The 19,733-nt window shown below is 43.0% G+C and overlaps 1 protein-coding gene across 1 annotated transcript in view; it reads right to left on the bottom strand.

Annotated features, from left to right (window-relative positions):
* Positions 1 to 637: 637 nt before the first annotated feature.
* TTC27 (tetratricopeptide repeat domain 27) overlaps positions 638 to 19,733 on the bottom strand; it is a 177,598-nt gene continuing 158,502 nt past the window's right edge. Inside the window, exons 17-20 of the mRNA XM_080812875.1 lie at positions 10,250 to 10,447; positions 8,874 to 8,985; positions 5,018 to 5,118; positions 638 to 877 (exon numbers count right to left, since the gene is read on the bottom strand). Of these exons, the coding sequence (XP_080669001.1) occupies positions 755 to 877; positions 5,018 to 5,118; positions 8,874 to 8,985; positions 10,250 to 10,447 (534 nt within the window). The 3' untranslated portion in view covers positions 638 to 754. The remainder of the gene's footprint in view (positions 878 to 5,017; positions 5,119 to 8,873; positions 8,986 to 10,249; positions 10,448 to 19,733) is intronic.

The following is a 19,733-nucleotide window of genomic DNA, read 5'->3' on the forward strand; positions in this document are numbered from 1 at the left end:
GTTGTTGCCTTCAGTATTTGTTTCCACAGACATTACGAAGAAAGCTTTTTACTTTGGCATTTCTGTAATATGGCACCATTTGTGGCTGTCTTCACTTATAATAACCTTATTAAACAACCATTTTTAGAGCTGGCAGTCTACAAAGTGAGGAGAGTCTGTTTAGTAGTGGTTAATGGCCCAATCAAAATTTGAGTTATGTCACTTTTTTCTTGCATTTTCTTGATTTAGAAACTAACATATGCCCACATTTCTAATTTAGCCAAACATATCTTTCTGACACAAATACAAAGTCTCAAGAAGGAAAAAGATTTTTGCCATTCAATCTATCCTTTTATCATTTTTGGATAATCATGCAGCCGATCTAATGATTCCACAAACTTGCAGTGTGCCGATATTTTTTCCTGTGGCAGACTAAGTCTTTCCAAAGGATGATCTAATTCATTTTAGGCTGAGAGAGAATAAACCCTATGCTAAAAAAGAAACTATAATTTTTTGCTCTTTGTGCTGAAATGCCTCGGCACAGAATACAGAAGAATATATTGAATTCAACAGCAAGTAAGCCTAAAGAAACAGGGAACTTTTAATTAATGTACTTTGGAAGGTCCAAACATGTAGAAAAACACAAAACAAAAATGTTAGCCATTAAAGAGAATTTTATTTTTTAAAAAAATCATTATCTTGTGTTTCAGATACACAGGTATAAGAGAAATTCAGACGGTGAAAGCTCCTTTTCCAGCTGCTGTTCCCAGGATGGTCAGTACTGGTTTCGAAACTGGTTGCTTAGGCCTTGCAGCTCTGTGACGAGGGCGTCTATCGCTGCTGCTTCATCAGCTAACTCCCGGGAAATTTCTCCACTTGCCACATCTATAAAAAGTTGCTACAACATAAAGAACAAAGCAGAACTATCAAAACAATGACAATTTCTTTAAAGTAAAATAGGTACAGAGGATAGAATTAAAAATTCCCTGTATCAGGGCGCCTGGGTGGCTCAGGTCATGATCTCAAGGTCCTGGGATCGAGCCCCCGCTTCAGGCTCTCTACTCAGTGGGGAGCCTGCTTCCCTTCCTCTCTCTCTGCCTGCCTCTCTGCCTACTTGTGATCTCTCTCTCTCTCTGTCAAATAAATAAATAAAATCTTGAAAAAAAACAAGATGCTTCTTTAAAAAAAAAAAATTCCCTGTATCTAATAATACCACATGATAGTAACAATGGTTAGTGTTTGTTCTGTTCACCAAACTGGAAATGCACAAGCTGCAAAGTTAAACCAGGCATCGAAAACATGCCTGAGCTGGCAAATTCAAATGAGCTCTGCTCTTCAAAATGGTTGCCCTGAACACTGGTTATTCATTTTTTAAAAAAAAGATTTAATTTATTTATTTGTCAGAGAGAGAGAGAGAGAGAGAGCCCAAGCAGGGGGAATGGCAGGGAGAGGGAGAAGCAGGCTCCCCGCTGAGCAAGAAGCCCGATGTAGGACTTGATCCCAGGACTCTGGGATCATGATCTAAGCTAAAGGCAGAGACTTAACCAACTGAGCCACCCAGATGTCCTCTGGTTATTCATTTCAATGTTATATGATGGTTTCAGGATGAATGGACATTCTTCATCCAAAAAAACCCCAAATCTATTCATTGTGTATACAAGCAAAGTGAATATATTTTATATTCAAGCTCATACACACCATACCCCTTATGCTAATTACTGGACAACTAATTATTGCTTAGGACTCAGAGGCTGCAAAGATTATCAGGATTTGGTAAAAGCAAAGAAGCCCAGCATATTAAAGTAAAAATAAACGTTCCCTCTTCCTGTAAAAGGACTTGCCTTGGGAGGCACACTGCAACATACTTTGATAAAGCTGCCATAGCGGAGGCATTCTGGAGAGCCTCTCTACCCGGAACCGCCTGCTAAGCCAGGACAGGCACCCAAGAAAATGAACTTCAGGATTTTACGACCACACTGTGTATGTGTGGATGTGTTGATCAGAAATTTAATTTACTCAACACACTGTCTTTTTTTTAAATTATACTGTTTATTTATTTATTTATTTGAGAGAGAGAGAGAGAGAGAGAGTGCGCACATGCGTGCAAATGGTGGGGTGGGGATGGCACAGGGAAAGAATCACAAGCAGACTCCATGCTGAGCGCGGAGTCCAACACAGGGCTCGATCCCACGACCCTAAGATCATGACCCAAGCCAAAATCAAGAGTGAGCCGCTTAACTAAATGAGCCACTCAGGTGCCCCACTATTTATCTTTTCCATCAGACATGACTAGATGACTTGCTTACCATTACCATATGACTATTTACTATCACAACCATAGATGATAGGACAAGTGTTCTGATGGTTGTTCTAAAGAGAGCCCCAGAGATGTTTTGAGTGATGGTATGATCACTGGGACAAGCTTAGAGTTTCACACAGTGATTTTTAGAGCCAAGAGCATTCACTGAATGCAGGACTTCATCAATGTTCAGCAAAGATCTGTCACATTACCGTGGAGTCACACCGTGCACAGCACTTCATAAGAGAGTGACTTAAGAACTGTTACAATGTGATCAGTAGAGAAAACACCTTTTAGAAAAGTGACGTAGGGTGCCTGGGTGGCTCAGTTGGTTAAGCAGCTGCCTTTGACTCAGGGTCCTGGGATCGAGCCCTGGATCGGGCTCCCTGCTCAGTGGAAAGCCTGCTACTCCCTCTCCCTCCGCCTGCCACTCTGCCTACTTGTGCTCTCTACCTCTCTATTAAATAAATAAATAAAATATTAAAAAAGTAACCTAGACTCAGATAGCATATCTGACTCAGATAACATATCTCAGATAGCATATCCTAAAGAGGAAGGAGAGAGAAACTGGGGCTTAGAAAGAATGGATTATTTGCTGAGGATCCCAAAATGTGCAAGCAGTAAAGTCTGTCCTGTTTCCAGGATTTCTGGCATTTTCCCCAACAGCCCTCATGCCCACTGCAGCAGATCTGTGCAGTGACCCCAGTAGGCGGTGGGTGGAGGGGGGGGGGACGATGCACTGGATGATGTCAGGTGAGTCTCTAGGCTCTATGTGTTTATTTCCATGAAATCCCTCGCCTGGAAAGAAAAGATCAGAGATTGGTACAAACCAAGCTTACTACAAACTATTTAATAGAGCTATCCGATTTTGTTTTCACTATTTAAAGTGCTCTAAAAAAGTGTTTGGGGGATCCCAATTCAGCTGAGCAAACCCAATCTGTTTAAAAAAAAAAAATTGGAAAGGCATATGCTCTACTACAAAATCAGAGACTCCCAAATATTCTAGCAAAAACATGGTTTCAAAGGAGGTGTGGGGAGGCAAGTTTTCCCAGTTGGGATCTAATGAGAACAACATCTAAACCTAGATGATGCTCTGAGGCCTCCTTTTCAATGTCGGGGAATCTTCCACAAAGGGGAGACAGGCAGTACCTGCACAGACTAGACTACTTAGGTAGGTACAGATTTATGTAAAATTATTAACTTACAAGAAAAAGCTTTGCACAGAGATAAGGAAACTAGTAGAGAATCTCCTGAGAAAATAAACAATTGTAGGTAGGTTAGTGATCTAACCAAAACTCGGAAACCTAGCCCCCCATTTGAGAGGGAAAGTCACAGGAAAAGCTGGCTACCCTGACCTTCTTTGAGCGCTCGTGCAGTTTTCTGAGAGATACAAAATTCTGAAGTTATCCTACCAAACTGGGAGGAAATACAGTTCTTCCTGGTACGGTCGGGTTCCAGTTTGCAGATTAAAAAGGATAGTAAAGCAAGTTAATATTCTGAAGAGGCAAAAATGATGCCCTCATCTGAAAAGATCAAGCAATTAATAAAAAGCCATACATACTCTGGGAAGGTTTTTACATGTGTCCGGAAGTGACCTTCACCTACCATAGACTTGCTCTCAGAAGTGTTAGAATTCATTTGCAACCCAAGATTAAATAGTGAAGGCAAGCAAAAATGAGAAAAGAAACCACCGAATCGTGCTAGAAACTATATTCCTTGGGGCGCCTGGGTGGGTCATTTGGTTAGGGGCATCTGCCTTCGGCTCAGGTCATCACCCAGGGTCCAGGAAACAAGCCCTGCTTCTGGCTTCCCTTCTCTGCTGGGAGCCTGCTTCTCCCTCTGCCTGCTCTGTGCTTTCGAAATCCCTCGCCAATAAATAAATAAATTAAGAGAAAAGAGGAGAAAAAAAAAGGAAAGAAAAAGAAAGAAAAAAGAAAAGAAAAAGGAAAGGAAAGGAAAGGAAAAGAAAAAAAAGAGAAAACTATATTCCTTTACGGTTTGCTTCCAGAGGTATAATCCACACCTGACCACGCAGATCTCCCAAGCTCCGCCCCATACCTGACCGGCCACAGGCAGACACTCCGGGCTCCAAACCAGTTCCCTCAGGGATTCCCAGGCGTCCCTTGCCCGGCGATAGTTCACAAGGTGACATTTGTAGATCGACGGTAAATGTTTCCGTTGTCAAGCCTGAGTCACTCACCTACCTTAGTCTTTGTGAAACCCATATACCACCTACTTAATATTTGTCTCTAAATCAACTTTTTAAACTTAAATAGAAGTCTTTCTTTTTCAGAGGAAACATTACATTACTGTAAGTGAAAAATAAGCAGTAACGTTCATGAAGATGTAGGTCTGAGGTGCTAGTTAAACTTTTTCTAACATGTGTTGAAATAAATATACATGAAAATCAAAAGTTCAGCCAAGTGCTATCAGTGGCATATATGCCACACTCTGGAAAAAGTGACAATCAGGAGAAGAGCATAGTTTTAATTTAAATTCAAGAAAGCAGTAGGGCTGCGTTATTAACTTCAAGGACTCCCGAGTTACCCAGGTGAAGGGTGGTCTAGCCGTGGGACCGATAATACCCCCACCAGTACAACCGACCACCTGGGGGCCGACGTCTAAACCGTCACGTGGCCCGAATATTACCCCTGATGTAAAGGAAGATTTAAGAGCAGCCGCTCATGGCACAGAACGTCTTTCCGGGGGCACCGGGGTTAACTCACACCGCACTCTCACCTTTGCCTTAGATGACAAGCCCTGCAAATTGAGTCGAACTGAGGAAAGCACCTGCACAGCCTCCTGGGGACTGGACTTGTTTTTACTGTGTTTTATAGCCACTGCAACATAAATATGGGAGAAAACATGCGTTAAATGCTGCTAACGATCATTTACAAGTACCCAAAACAAGTACTTGATTAGGATTTTACAGTACAGACTTCGGGAATATTCCCACACGGACAGATTTTGTTTTGGTAAAAGGACAACAATTATGTGCATAATTCCCCGCACTGTCCTTCTTCACACTTACTGCTAACCAGAGAATTCTGAGAGGAAGTAGGTGATTTTTGGTAAGTTGCAGATCACTGGGAAGAGACTCTAAACACACACACACACACACACACACACACACACACACACACACGTGAAATTACACATAAAGAGACGAAATCTAACTGAATACAAGGTACATGGAGGGCAAAACCAGAGGGAGCAGATCTTTCGTGTGGCTCCCCAGGAAAGGCATATGCTCTACTAACAGGGACTCTACTAACAGTCCCTAACAGGGACTCACAGTTGCCAATGACACCAGCCCAGTGAAGTGAAGTATTTACAGCTCAATTTTCACTGCATTCTCCTACTCAGGGTTTACTCCCCATTCCAGAGGAAGTGGCTTCAACAACCTACGTGCTTGCGTTCGGCAAAGTGACCACACCCGGGCTCTCAGGTGGCTGAGTGGCGCTTGGCATCAGCAGGGAGTGGGAGAGAACCAAGTCACTCACGCGTGACAACCCCGCCCCCTGCCTCCCACGTGCCAGAGCCCATCTTCCTAAATGGTGAAATCACGCTAGCACAATAATCCTAGCAGAAGGCCTCGCTATTAATGCTTCGTAAGAACAAGTGAAGAGCTCTGTAAAAACACAGCACCTGACGTCTCTCCACTGGTTTGTGTTTTTGTTCTTCTAAATTATGCTTGCCACAAAGCACACCGATGACCAGATCCTATTTTAAAACTACATGAAACAGTGCAATGCTGAAAGTCGCTTGGTACCCCAGACCTTAGACCAGGAATGGAAAACGGGTGTCTCTCATGCATGTAAACTCTCATCAACGGGTGGGGATTGCCTGTGCCTGGCAAAATCACTGTATCATTAATGAATATCTTCCATGGTTGGTGAGAACCAGGTTTGACATTCTCATTTCAAAATAATTATTAGACTTTGACGTTTCTCAGCTAAGGGTTGAAGCAATGCACGGTCACCAACAATGTACAACTTGTCTTCAAAGTGCACAGTCAACCTGGAGAGAGTGAGGATTATGACATCTGTGTCCCTGAGGAGAAGAACGTTGTAACTACCACAGCTGGGGTCGCTGGCCTGTTAAATACGTAGGAACGTATCAGAAACAGCCGTGACTCTTTTTTTAAATCCTTATTTTCATTCTGGAAAGAAATTAAGAAAAAAATAGAGCAAAAAGACAAAAACACTATTACACCCCTCGCTCAATCCCATTTCCAAAGAGTACTAGAGACAAAGGTAAGGGTTCTAGAAAGGGAGAGAAATAAAATGCTATTTCAAATCAGCAGGAAATCCAAGAGAGCAGGCAGATGCTAAAGTGCATTAACTATTATTTTGAAAGTCCCTGGATGGCAAAGAAGGACCCAGCTTTTGCCCACCCTTTCCCAGAAAACAGAATAGCAGAAACTGTAAATGAATAGCCCCCAGACAATACAAATGGGTACACAATGACAACACTGTCACAGAAAGGTCTCGAGCCCTATGTACAGAGATTGCAGTGTCTTTCTTCCGAAGTACACGGCTACTCTTCAAAATAGCAGCCCAAAAGGGAGAAAATCATGCGGAGATTTTTTTTAATGTTACATTTCTGTTTTCAGAATGTTGGACAACAGTGTTGGGGAGAAAGATTTAAAAAAAAGAGAGGATAGAATAACAAAGACACCCAGCTCATTCCTCAACTGAGTACTGGTCTACAAAAGCAACAAAGAAAAGGTGAAGTTTTATCTTCATAAATCTAAAATATCACCAGAAACTAAAGCTGAGCATCCACACACAGATGCTTAAAATGCTTCGGGAACACCAACGTCTAATTTGTTAAAGTCAGAAGGAACTTAGAAGAAGAGAAACTTGTTTTTCTCCCAGAATTGCCATGATGAAAAAATGGTGCCCAAAATAGCTTAAAAACAACTTTTAGTACAAAATGAGGATTTTATTCCCATAGTACTTATTTCTTTACCCTGTGCATTGATATTTGACAGGTTTAATAGCATCACTTAGTGATAACAGAAAGTATCTTGGCTTTGACTGTTACAAAGCTAGCTGCTCACAGAAATGTTTAGGGTTGGTGAGCTCCAGTAGATAAGATAAATTCTTCCAAGGAGATTGCACCTTGCTGTAATTATGTACATAATACACCCAGGTATGGGTTTCCTCAAACATGGTACTGTATTCACAAAGGTCACAGGCATCAGGACTGAACTCCATCTGAGCCCACCCACCATGAGGCCAGTACAAGCCGCATGAACTGCAGCCACATTCCACAGGTCTATCAGCAATGACCTCCACCTTGCCTACTCTGAATTTCAGCTGGACAGAGTTCAGCATGTCTCCCTGATCTGTCAAGGGGTAGACGGGTCAGATAACTGGATATTTATATCCTTTTTGTCAGTGATATCAAAGAATGTAAGTAGATTATCAACTACTAAGCCCATTTCTAAACTATTCGAATATTCTGTGACTTCTTTAGAAACGCAAACTTTACTCTTGTTCTCCATTTTTTTCTTTTTAGTTTTGAGTGCCTTATCAGACAGCTCAGCTCCTCTACCCTAGAAGGAATAGAGTTGGGGTGAGAAGGTCAGGGATTTACATTTCAACCAGGTGCAAGATACTTTTAAGTGTTTAAATACATCTTCATTTATTCTTTCTAACAAGAAGGTAAGCATTACCCCCATATTACTGATGAGGGAACTAAGGCTCAGAGGAGGTAAGTGATCTACCCAACACCACACAGCAAGTACACAGCAGAGCTGGTTCTGGAGTTCAGGTCTCCCTGATTTCAAGGGTCTGCCCTTGTTGGTTCCCCAATACTGTAACTGTTAGTTGCCAGAAAAGTTAGAAGAGGACTTTAGGATAGGTTCATAGCTCTGTGATTCAGTTCTTAACACAGTGGCTTATTTCAACTGCATTCCCAGGGCATCACACATCCATACTCAATTCTAAATAGAAAAGTGCATTATTAAATTTAACTGGCATATTTTTCATTAGTGCAAATAATGAAAAGGGGCCTTTATCTGGAATATACCCAACAGGCATGCAACCTTATATGTAATGTTCTCTCTCCCCTCAAATATCACCCACTTAAATTTCCCAAAGGCAGGGATAGAATTATATTTTTTATTTCTTTTGCATATGCCATAGGTCTTTGTACATTGCTATTGTCCAATAATCTATGTATTTTGGAGAAAAAATATTTTCATTTATAAAGGAAGACTACAAGTCAAGAAATGTTAGCAGATTTCCTTAATTCTACACAATCAACACAAACAGACGGTGTGCTTAAAAGTCGGACACAGCTGGGAAGGTCCTTCCCATCTTGAAAGCTCCTAATACTGGTCACTTACACTCCAGCGGTACTTACGTCTCTGTCCTTCCTACCATCCCAGCCTCTATTTGCTCCTATTGCTCCAAAGTGCTTACCCAGTAGCTGGTCTTATAAAGATTCGCAGCACGGAATACGGCAATTTCCATATAACGAAGTAATCTGAACTTATCTGCAATGGAACTTCACTTTTGACAAATTCTGTTTCAGTAAAAATACAGTAAGACGTGGCAGGAATATCGAACGTTACATCAAGTACCATGTGCGAGTCCTAAGGCTCTGTGCACCACTTCCTTAAATGATGTCATGTCTTTCTCCCAACAATTGGACTGTGTGTCACACTTGTATGCCTTAGAGAGATACTGGAACGCCTGAGGACAGAAAAAGAGCAGTGTTCAGAATAACAAGGAGAATTCACATTTCCAACTTGGTTTCCTGGAGGCCATGTGGAAATAATTCCAACTTGAGAAACACGCATCTGTGTTATGTAGCACGATCTTTATTATTCTCATCAAAGAAGGGGTACAGACGCAATCAAGTGGACGTATCCGGACAGAGAAACTTCCCTCCAAACAGAGAAACAGAGAGGCCAGGTTTGGAAACCTAGAAGAAGGGCACACACCTTTGCTCAACACCCGCAGCCATCAGCTTAAGAGCCCGGTTTAGAGAATGAGGCATGAACTTGGTAGCACCTACAGAATCACCAAGAGGCGTGTGTACTCACAGAAGTTTAAAACACTTTCACAGCCCCAGCCCTGCAGATTCTTGAGGGAGAAGTCACCGATCAGAGAATTCATACTTCCCTTGAGTCCATACATGCAAGAGCACATCATTCAAGAAGAAGCGGAAGGACAGAAAGTAGGAGCGTGTGCACGCGCGCGTGTGAGCGCGCGTTCTCCAGGCCGACAAGCAATGGTGGAAGCCGGCTGGGTGGACTGCGGGAGGAGAGATGGCCAGGAATCCCACAGACGAGCTGGACTGCAGTGAATTCCAAACTCACGCAAGGAGTACATTTGATTTGTTGTGGATGTTTTGAAAAGAACAGAAAACAATGATTTCAGCCTTGGAAACTCTGGGGGCTCCTTTGGGTTCTGCGATAAGAGGCCAAAGGCATAAGTTGAGTGTAACTGGTGCTCTCGTGCACTTTCAAGAAAGGGGCAGGGTAACCTCTGTAAAGCCTTTTGTGTTTAGACTTCAAAGCTATCTCGTGCCTTTTTCTCTTTCCCTTCCACAGCCCCCATCACAGATCTAAACCCTGTTTGGTCGCTGCGCCTCATCTACCTCAGTCTTCAGCAAGGAGCCTGCAGAAAGGGCTGAGAGCAAAGCATGTGAACAGCTGCTGCCCACAGCTCTAGTGGGGGGAGCAGGCTGGAGAGACCCTTTTGCAGGAAATGGAGAACAATTATGTAAGAAAAACTCATGGAAAGAAAAAAAGATGAATGCTTACAAGTCTTAACCTGCCCGCCATTCAAAGTGCTTACGTTAAAGATTCCGAATAAAGATTCAGAAAACCTGAGCATATCCATCTTCCTTTTCGAGCTAATTTAATTCTTCCCCCAACCATCAAAGGAGGAGATCTGCTACACGTAATTCAAACAAAAGGCAAGCTCCCGCGAGGACTGAAAGAGGACTTACCTTTTCAATTTCATCAGGCTTTTCACTCTGCCCATTTCCATACACTGCGGCATACAGCCTCCAGATTTCTCCATCATTCGTCACTCTTGAAGTCACTCTGCCAAGTAACTCCTGCAGCTTTCCTCTGAGGGCAGTTGCAGCATCTCCACTTCGATCGGTTACCCCGTCAACCACTGCCCTGACCAGAATTTTAAGGACCTTAAAAAATGCACAGAACAAACGGTAAGCTAGAAACAACAAAAACAGTAACAAAAAACAGGGGGTTACCAACACTATTATCAAGGACAGTGATGGTGAAAAACCTCCAGACCCACTGGAATAGCACCTTTACACTTTTTAAAAATAAACATGGGGGCACCTGGGTGGCTCAGTGGGTTGGGCCTCTGCCTTCGGCTCAGGTCATGATCTCGGGGTCTTGGGATCGAGGCCCGAGTCAGGCTCTCTGCTCAGAGGGGAGCCTGCTTCCCCCCTCTCTCTCTGCCTGTCTCTATGCCTACTTGTGATCTCTGTCAAATAAATAAATAAAATCTTAAAAAAAAATAAAAGGGATGGTCTATTAAAATAGCTACTGTCCAGTACAAATAAAACCTACTAAATGAGTAAAATACTTTGCTTTCTCTGGGATCAGACAATTGGCCCAACCTCCCATCCTCTTACTTTACCCAGAGGAGGAGATGGGGGAGAGAACTTTAAGCTTTCTTGCCAATAAAAATGGAGAGTGGCAGTGCAGGTGCTGGAGAAGAGCATATGTGTGGGTATTTGGTGGTGTGTGAAGGGAACAGAAGGGTAAAAGGGTAAGGAGGGGGCGCGACTAGATTAACAGGGGCCACTAGGACGAAGGGAACTTCAGACAGGTAGATACCAAAGCCTCTACAAAATTCACATGCAGATGTCACAAGAAGAGAGTGGGACCTTGAACAGGAGTGAAAGCAGTGACAAATGTCTTCATACTCTCTACCTATATGTTCAGCATCCAGTTAAATGAGCTTACAAGAAAGTTCTATAAGGAGGAACAGATAACAGAAGTCATTCCTGGCCATGACAGATATTGCCTAAAGACATTCTGTTGGTTAAAATCAGATCACAGATAGAATCCTAGGGAACACTACACTTAAAGGAAGGTAAACAGGGGTCTATGCATAAGCAAGACTAAAAAGGAGTCCACGGAAAGACGGGATAAAGTGACGTCATGGAAACCAAGGAAGGAGGAAGTACCAAGAGCACAGCTACAAAGTTTAGGGATGGAAGACTCAGCTGAATTCAGCAATTACAAAGGATTAGTGACCGTACCCAGAGTTAAAGCCAGAAGAAAGGCAGGAGACATCGCGATTTCAGACAAGAGGCTTACAAAGAGAGAGAAAAACATGAAAACCAAGACAACTAATAGCATCATAAAAGACAGAAAGTAAAAAAAAAACCCCAATCATAGTAGCCCGTAACACTCATTTTGAATATTATATGTATGGGCATAGAATGTTAATAGAGAATATTTATTTAACCAAAAACTTTAATGTAAATATACTGGGAAGATAAGAAAGAGAAGTAGCACTTGGGGTGCCTGGGTAGCTCAGTCAGTTGAGCATCTGACTCCTGGTTTTGGTTCAGGTCACAATTTCAAGGTCATGAGATAGAGCCCCACGTGGTCGAGCTCCACGCTCAGCTCTCTCCCTCTCCCTCCCCCTCTGCTCCTCCCCACCACTTGTGCTCTTGTGCTCTCTTAAATAAATAAACGAATGAATGAATGCATGCAGGAATGAATGAATAAGTAAAATCTATTTTAAAATATATCCTTTAAAAAACAAAAAGAAAGAGAAGTAGCAGAGATGTTGATATAAGGGAGTTAGGTCCTTCATTACTATAACAGTCAACAGATAATACCTAAATTTGGTTAATAAAGAGTAGCAGTGTATATATTATGAAATACAGAATGTACAAATGGCAAAAGAAACACTACATACTACATACTAAATACTATATACTCCTTTAGAGAGCAGGACCTTTAGGACTAGAAAGGGGTAGAGCAGGAAGCTGCTATATTTTGTTATAAGCCTTTGACTACTATTTAAGTTGTGTGTATGTATGTACTATTTTCATAAAATAAAAATCTAATTTAAAAATAGAATAAAAATAGAGAAAAGGCAGGAATAAACATTTAAAAATTGGTAAAACTGGAATGAAAAATGAAGGCAACATGATTACTGATTTATTAGACTTTAACATAATGTCCTTGGCATGTGCAGGGAGGGGCTATTGATAAAAGGGCTGGTGAAGGCTTTGGGAGAGCCGCAAGGCAGTGATCTCACTCACTCATGCTCCAGGGGCTGGTTACACAGGTGTGTTCCCTTCATGCAAATTCTTGTATTTACTTTACTGTATTCTTTTCTATACATAGACTGTATTTTAATAAAACATTATTTTAAAAGTTATTTCCTGCAGTTAAGAAAGCCATATACACTAAAAGGAATAAACAGAGTGATTAAAATACATTAACAAATGGAGTTAATTTGTAAACCTAAAAAGTGGTCTTAGAATGATAACAGGATAACTTTTTAAAAACCATTAGAGTACTTTTATAATTTACTAGTAATATCCCCATTTTCCTCCCACTAACTGGTGAGAAAAATCACATTCTAGTTATTCAGACCAACTACAAAACAGTAACTTTGAACACATATTTAAACCCTTCTTTCAAAAATTAATACTTAAAGAAAAAAAAAGGAAGAAAGTAAATATTTGTAACTTAAAAGGAGAAAAGCCTGTTGCAGTAAAGTTTCTCTGATTAAGTGAATCACCAAGCAATACAATTTCCTCTTGGGCAGTCTATAAAGTTTATCAGCATCACATTCCTTTGCGTTACTAAAATCTATAGAATTTGTTGCTGAAGTCCACTATAAATGCAGGGACTATGACATTGGTAAACAGCAGTGATGAGAACGGGCCTCCAGTCTACTACATCACAGAATGGTTGTATCAAGGAGTCAACGTAAAATATAAACCTATAAACTATTATGATGATCATTGATCCTCAACTTCCTTTACTCCATCAGAAGTGGACAGCAAAACCCTCATTGTTAGCTCACTCACCATGTGCCCCTAAATTTCCTTTTGGCTCAAAAGAGACCTAAAGAAAAACAGAATCCGTCACCATGGTAGCTGCCCTCAATACCTCCCCACCACCTCCACCATGAGCATCACTATGTGCCAATTCCTGCGTGGAGCACATGACCAACCTGATCGCATTTGGTTCTCACAGGAACCCCAGCAGGCAGGTACTTCACTCTCCCCACTTTACAAATAAACTCAGACAAGAAAGGCAAAATGTACTTTCTCTGGGTCCCATGGCAAGTGAGGCACAGAGAACGCCAGTGGTATCTAACTCCCGACCTTTGATGGAGATGATGGGAAGACAATAATGGTAGATAACACTTCCAAATATATATGTAAGAGAGCAGAGACACAGAGAGACAGAGACGGTGACAGAGACAGAGAGACGAAGAGAGCATGTGAGCATGCTCGAGAGCCAGGGCCTCTATGAAGGCACAATCCTCCTGACAGTCCTGTGAGGAAGGTGCTCTTATTATCTGCATTCTGCAGATGCAGACACTGGAGCACAGAGGAGTCAAGTAACTTGGCCAAGGTCACACAGCTGGGGAAGGCACAGTTGGATCTGAACCCACAGTCCAGGTCCTGGATCTTGCCTCAAGCGTTCGTTGTGTTCATTTACAAGGTACAGCTCCTTATTCCTGTTATTTTTTCCCTTCTAATAATAAATTCTTTTATACTGGAAAAACTTCTCTTTTATGAAATATGTATACTAGTGACTTTGATCATTTCATTATTTCTTTGCCAAATCCTGAATAGACCAAAACCAAACAGGTTTTTGTAGTTTTTCTGTTTATTTTTGTTACATCCCCAAGACATCAGAGCTAATAAAAAATAGAAAGGGAAAAGAAAATTCCCAAACACAAGCACTACTAACACTGCAGTGAATTTCTTCTAATTTTTTACAATGCATAAATCTTTTAATACTATGTAAACAGTCTTATCTTTCCTATTATGTCATGGAATTTTTTCATGTTTTCATATACTCTTTAAAATAGATCATTTTAATAGATTCAAAATATTCCACTGAGTTGACAGACGGCAGTCTGTTTAACAATTTCCCTGTAGTCAGATAAAGAGGCTGCTTCCATGTCCTGCCACTGATGTTATTACTATGATAAATAACACTTCACTGCGTATCTAGGCTAGATTTCCAGAACAGGAGCACCTGGCTGGCTTATTCGGTGGAGCATGAGATTGGTGATCTTAGGGTTGTGAGTTCAAGCCCCAACCTGTGTGTAGAGGTTACTTAAAAAAATAGAAAACTGTTAAAAAAAAAAAAGAAAAGAAAAGAAAAAAAAAATTCTAAAAACAGAAGTCTAGAATCAAGGGAGTAAACATTTTAAGACTCCGATGGTGAGTCTGATACTTTCTAAAAGGGCTAAATCAAATTAGATCCTATCAGTGGTATAAGAAAATGTGTCATTTCATTGAATACAACCAGCACTGGGCAGATCATTATCTTTTAAATCTTGGACATTTTGTTCTACTAAAGGCATATGCAGCAATTTTTTTGTATTTTCTTTCTTTCATTAGTGCACTTAAATCTCCCTCTAAACGTTTGCTGAGTAAACGTATTTCCTTTTAAAGCTATTTAAATGTTTTCTTAATCTGTATTGAACTCACTTGTTTCCAGTGTGAAAACGGCTTTACTGTTAATCTTCATTACGGAAACAATACAGCCCACAAGCTGATGCACTAATCCACTGCCGGCTCCTCTTTCTGAACCCAACACCATACACGGCTTGAGAAAGGAGAGAGCGGATGAACCTGAGGCAGAAGCAGCAAACACGTGAGAATGGGGGAGAAGGCAGCGGAGGGTGGAAGACGGCCGGGTGCCAGTGTCCACAGGTGGGCGCTCTACATGCCACGTGCCATCAGCACGGAGACACTGCCACACCGCAGCGCCAGCCCAGGGCAAGCCGGGGACCTGCGGGCACAGCTGGGCAGAGCCCCGGCCGCCTGGCGGGCCCTCCACCTGCGGCGGTGGTTAGAGGGCTACTTGGGAACACGGGCACGGGAAGAAAGCAGCGCCTGGCAGAAAACCCGGAGGTTCCCTGAGGAGCCAGACCACCTGCCGGTGGTGGGAGGTGGCTGTCGTGAAGGCACCCAGGTTCCCCTAAGGTCCAGACTCACATGGAGGGGCACCACTTAGGCCCTCCCACCAGCACGTATTACCAGTGGAAACCCAAAATCCCCCGGGGGATCATGAGCCAACGGAGAAAAAAAGAAGACATCTGTAAAGTGCGGCCCTAACGAAATAAAATGAATGGTCTACATGAGAAAGATTTAAATGGTCGTGTGGACGAAAACTTGTTACCTTGTCTCCCTAATACATACCCTCGGGAAGAAAAGAAGGAAAACCAAGGTGACGGCGAGACCCCAGGGGTAGTAGCACATGCGGGGAAGGAAACAGAGGTTGGGCTGAGCCTGGAGGGGCTGTCACCAAAAGGGGCTCGTCTCACTGGCTGTCACCAATGGGACGAGGAAGCCACAGCTGGTAAGGTAAGAAGCACGAAATTCTGGAAGACAAGTGAAAGAAGCATTTTGTGGAGGGAGATCTGTGGGGTTCGACATCGCCAAGAGGCTGAAGAACTTGAGGACTGAGGAGTGTCCCCTGGAAGTGGCAGTAGGGACCTTGCCAACAGGGCAGTTCAGCAGACTGGGAGAGAACGCCTCATCGGCTTGGGCTCCAAAGAGGCCAGGAGGAGGGCAAGTGGAGCCCATGGAAGGCGCTTCTCCTCCAGAGCTAAAGAGCCGCAGAGAAATGGGGTGGCGGCTGGGGGATGTGGGTGTGCACAAGTTACTCATGCGCACTTGGAAGGCACTGAGGACGTTCACAGACTAGAGCAACAGATAAATGCACTCGGTAGTCATGTCCCACTTGTCATGCAGCACAAGTTCTAGAGGCGTGTCTTAATCACAGTGATTATAAGGGAGGACCAACTAGGCTTTTTATCTGAAAACTAATCCTAACAGTTTACTCCAAAGATGATTCTTCAGTCTGTTTACTTTCCTCAGGTTCTGGACACCCACGTGGTAATCTAATGAGAGTTCAGAACCCTCTTTCCAGAATGTGTATATCCACATACACAAGTCTTTTTCACAGTGTTGCTAATCATCATATCACAATCTCCTAAAACCTAACAGTGGATCCTTCTTAGAAATTCTACTTTGTAAGAGAGAGACAGAAAAACCAAGACTCTTTAACTACAGAGAGCAAGCGGATGGTCACCAGAGGGCGGTGGCGGAGGGAGATGGGTGAAACAGGTGATGGGAATGAAGGAGGGCACTTGTGACGAGCGCCCGGTGCTGGACGGAAGTGCTCAGTCACTGTATTGTACACCTGAAACTAATGTAACACTGTATGTTAACCATACTGGACTTGAACAAAAAAGAGAAATCCTAGTTTGTCCACCATGGTGGGGGATTCTGGGCTTCTCTCTCAAAATTGCATATGACTGAGTTCTATCTGAAAAGCTTTATTAGTTTTCTATCCACTCCCTCCCTATTCGTACTATCTCCTTCGTCACTTCCAGATGTTCAAACATCTGGTGTTGCTGGCTAATGGCAAGGCCTTCACATGATGAGCGGCGACATCTCTGGCCTTGGTGTCGCTCTGTGCACGTCACCTCTGCCACCACAACCGCCACCAGGGAGGTGAAGCTGGGTGTCGGGTGCACCGCCGGCATCCACCAACCCCGCTAATCTCACAGGCACTGCCTTCTCCCTGAAAAGGGAGCAGAACAGTTGTGGCAGGTCAGCTGTGGTGAATTTGCATCCTCCCCAAATTCATGTCTAAACAGAACTTGACAATGCGATCTTCTTTCAAACAGATATAATTTGTGAATATAATTAGTTAAGATGAGGTTATACCAGGGTTAGGGGTTGGGGTTGTCAGGGTTAAAAAACAGACAGAGGTTATACCAGATTCGGGTGTGTCCTAAGTTCAGTGACTACCATCCTTCTAAGAGGAGAAGGTAGTGCAGAGGCAGGGGAAGAGGGAGAGACCGGAGCGACGCCACCACAATCCAAGGAATGCCAGGAGCCACCAGCACCCAGAGGAAGCAAGGAAAGACTGTTCCCCACAGCCTTCAGGGGGAGCACTGCCTGGCCAACCCCTTGATTTCAGCCTTCTTTGCTCCAGAGTTGAATGGTGAGAATATACTCCTGTTGTCTGGAGACACCATGCATGTGGTAACTTGTTAGAGCAGCTGCAGGAGACTAATTCGGGAGTCTTGAGTAGAAAGACCCAGACAATACAGGAATCACTGAAACAGTCTCTCCCCAGGGCATTTCCCCAGCTTCTCCTAATCATCTTCCAGGTTCAGTTCAAGAAGCACCAAATGAACAACTGTCACCTCACAGCCTGTCCCTTCTAGGGATGGTGACCTCTGGCACCCCACTCCAATGGCATCCTTTCCCCATGTGTAGAAGTTTTAAATATGAAGTCTCTCAAACTTTTCTTTCCTGGGGTGTGGCTTTTGTGTCACGATTAAAAATGGTTTCTCCAACCCCAAGCTTGTAAAAAGTATTTGCCATACTTTCTTTTCTTTCAGTGCCTTTATGGTTTTAACTTTTTTGGTGATGATGATGATGATGAAGATGGAAGCGGCCACACTCAGAACACCTGTATGTGCCAAGCGCTGTTCCAAGCCCTTTCCACAGATCAACTCATTTACTCCTCACAACAGTCCTCGAGAGGCAGGCACTATTTTCATCCCCATCTTACAAAAGTGAGGCATAAAGTGATTAAGTTCCCCCAGGCCGTACGGCTGCAGGCAGGCAGAGGTGGGCTGCAAGCCCGGACTGTCTACCCCCAGAATCTCTGCTCGTATCTACAATGTCATCCTCGTTCTCAAGGCACTCCAATTTAAATATCTGATCCAACTGAATTTACTTTGGTGTAAGCAGTGAGGCAGAGCTTAGTTTTTTATCCCAGATGCTTGGCCAACTATCCCAATACATATTGAATATTCTATTTTTATCCCACAGACTTAAAATGTCATCTTTATCATGGACCACATTCTCATAACTTACTTGAGTCTGTTTCTGAATCCACTGTTCTGTCACATTTCACTCCTGTAGCAGATAATAGCTCTTTATATAATAAGGGTATTATTAGCTTTTAATCTTTCTTATTTGCTACAAATATTCTGTCACATACTTTTTAAATGTGGTCATAAAAATTCTTTCAAGTTTTCTTGTACTGCTTTAAAGTTCAGAAAATTTGGGAAGTATCCATTTCTATTCCCGATTTTTTTATGAGATGAATAAAGAGTATGCGTATAGTTAGTCCATTTGGAATTCATTTGATGTATCATAAAATAATCTAAGTATATTTTTTAAGCCTGGAGGCTTAGAAGGATTTCATTCTCATCGCTATAAACAGCCCTAAAGCTCCTCACATCGTCCCCAAACCAACGCCAGGCCCCGGATGCCCTGCAATGACCTCTTAACCCTCACTCACATCTCTCATTCATTTAGGTGAGCCAGAACTTTATTCTCTATCCTGAGCCTCTCTCTCCCCTCTGTCCCAGACTGTGCCTAGGGGATGCGGCAGCAGGGAATGACTGTGGGGAGCCACCTCCAGACCCTGAGGAGAGTTCATGTTTCCTCACATGGACGAACAGTGATTCCATCGTACATGCTGAGAAACCCCCACAAAGAGAAAGCCCAAACTATCCCCTTTCCCAACACTAACCTTGGAATCCTTGGCCAAGTCTCACCAAAATCTTGGCCGAAAGCACAAGGTGTTGGCCCTTTGCATTCTGGAGGTCTTCAAAGCCCGAAGGGATGGGATTGCCTGAGGGCCGGTCACAGAAACTTCCAGGAGGGCTCCAGGCCAGGAGTGAGGCCATTTTCCGCCTCCCGGCTTGGCTACCTCCCTGCTCCACTTGGAGCTCTTCACAGGACTTGCTCTGTTTCCTGGCCTGATAACCCTGACCCTTGGCTTCCCCAAACCTTGGTTATTACAGTGAAGTAGGCAGTTTAATATTTGTTTTTTCACGTCTTCAGGGGAAAAAAAGAAATGTCTTCGAATGTGGGAAAGGCATGCCCAGGCTTTTAGGTTAAAAAGACCAGACTTTGGGCTTCAAGTCCTGGCTTTACGACCACTTGTTCACTCTGAAACATGAGACTTACTAGTTCACCTTGCTAAGCTGCAGATACCTCAGCAAAAAAAATGGAAATAATACCGACTTTACGGATATAATTTGTGTAAGATCTGTCCATGCCCTCCCCTCTTTTCTTTCAGGCAACAGCTAGCCACCACTCGCCGCAGGACCGCAGTCTGGTTGGCAGGCTGCCCCAGTGCCCGTCAACACCACCTCCCCCCTTCCCAAAGAAAACACCAAAGAGAAATCCACACAAAGAACAACAT

This window comes from Martes martes (genome assembly GCF_963455335.1).
Source record: "Martes martes genome assembly, chromosome: 9".
NCBI lineage: Eukaryota > Metazoa > Chordata > Mammalia > Carnivora > Mustelidae > Martes > Martes martes.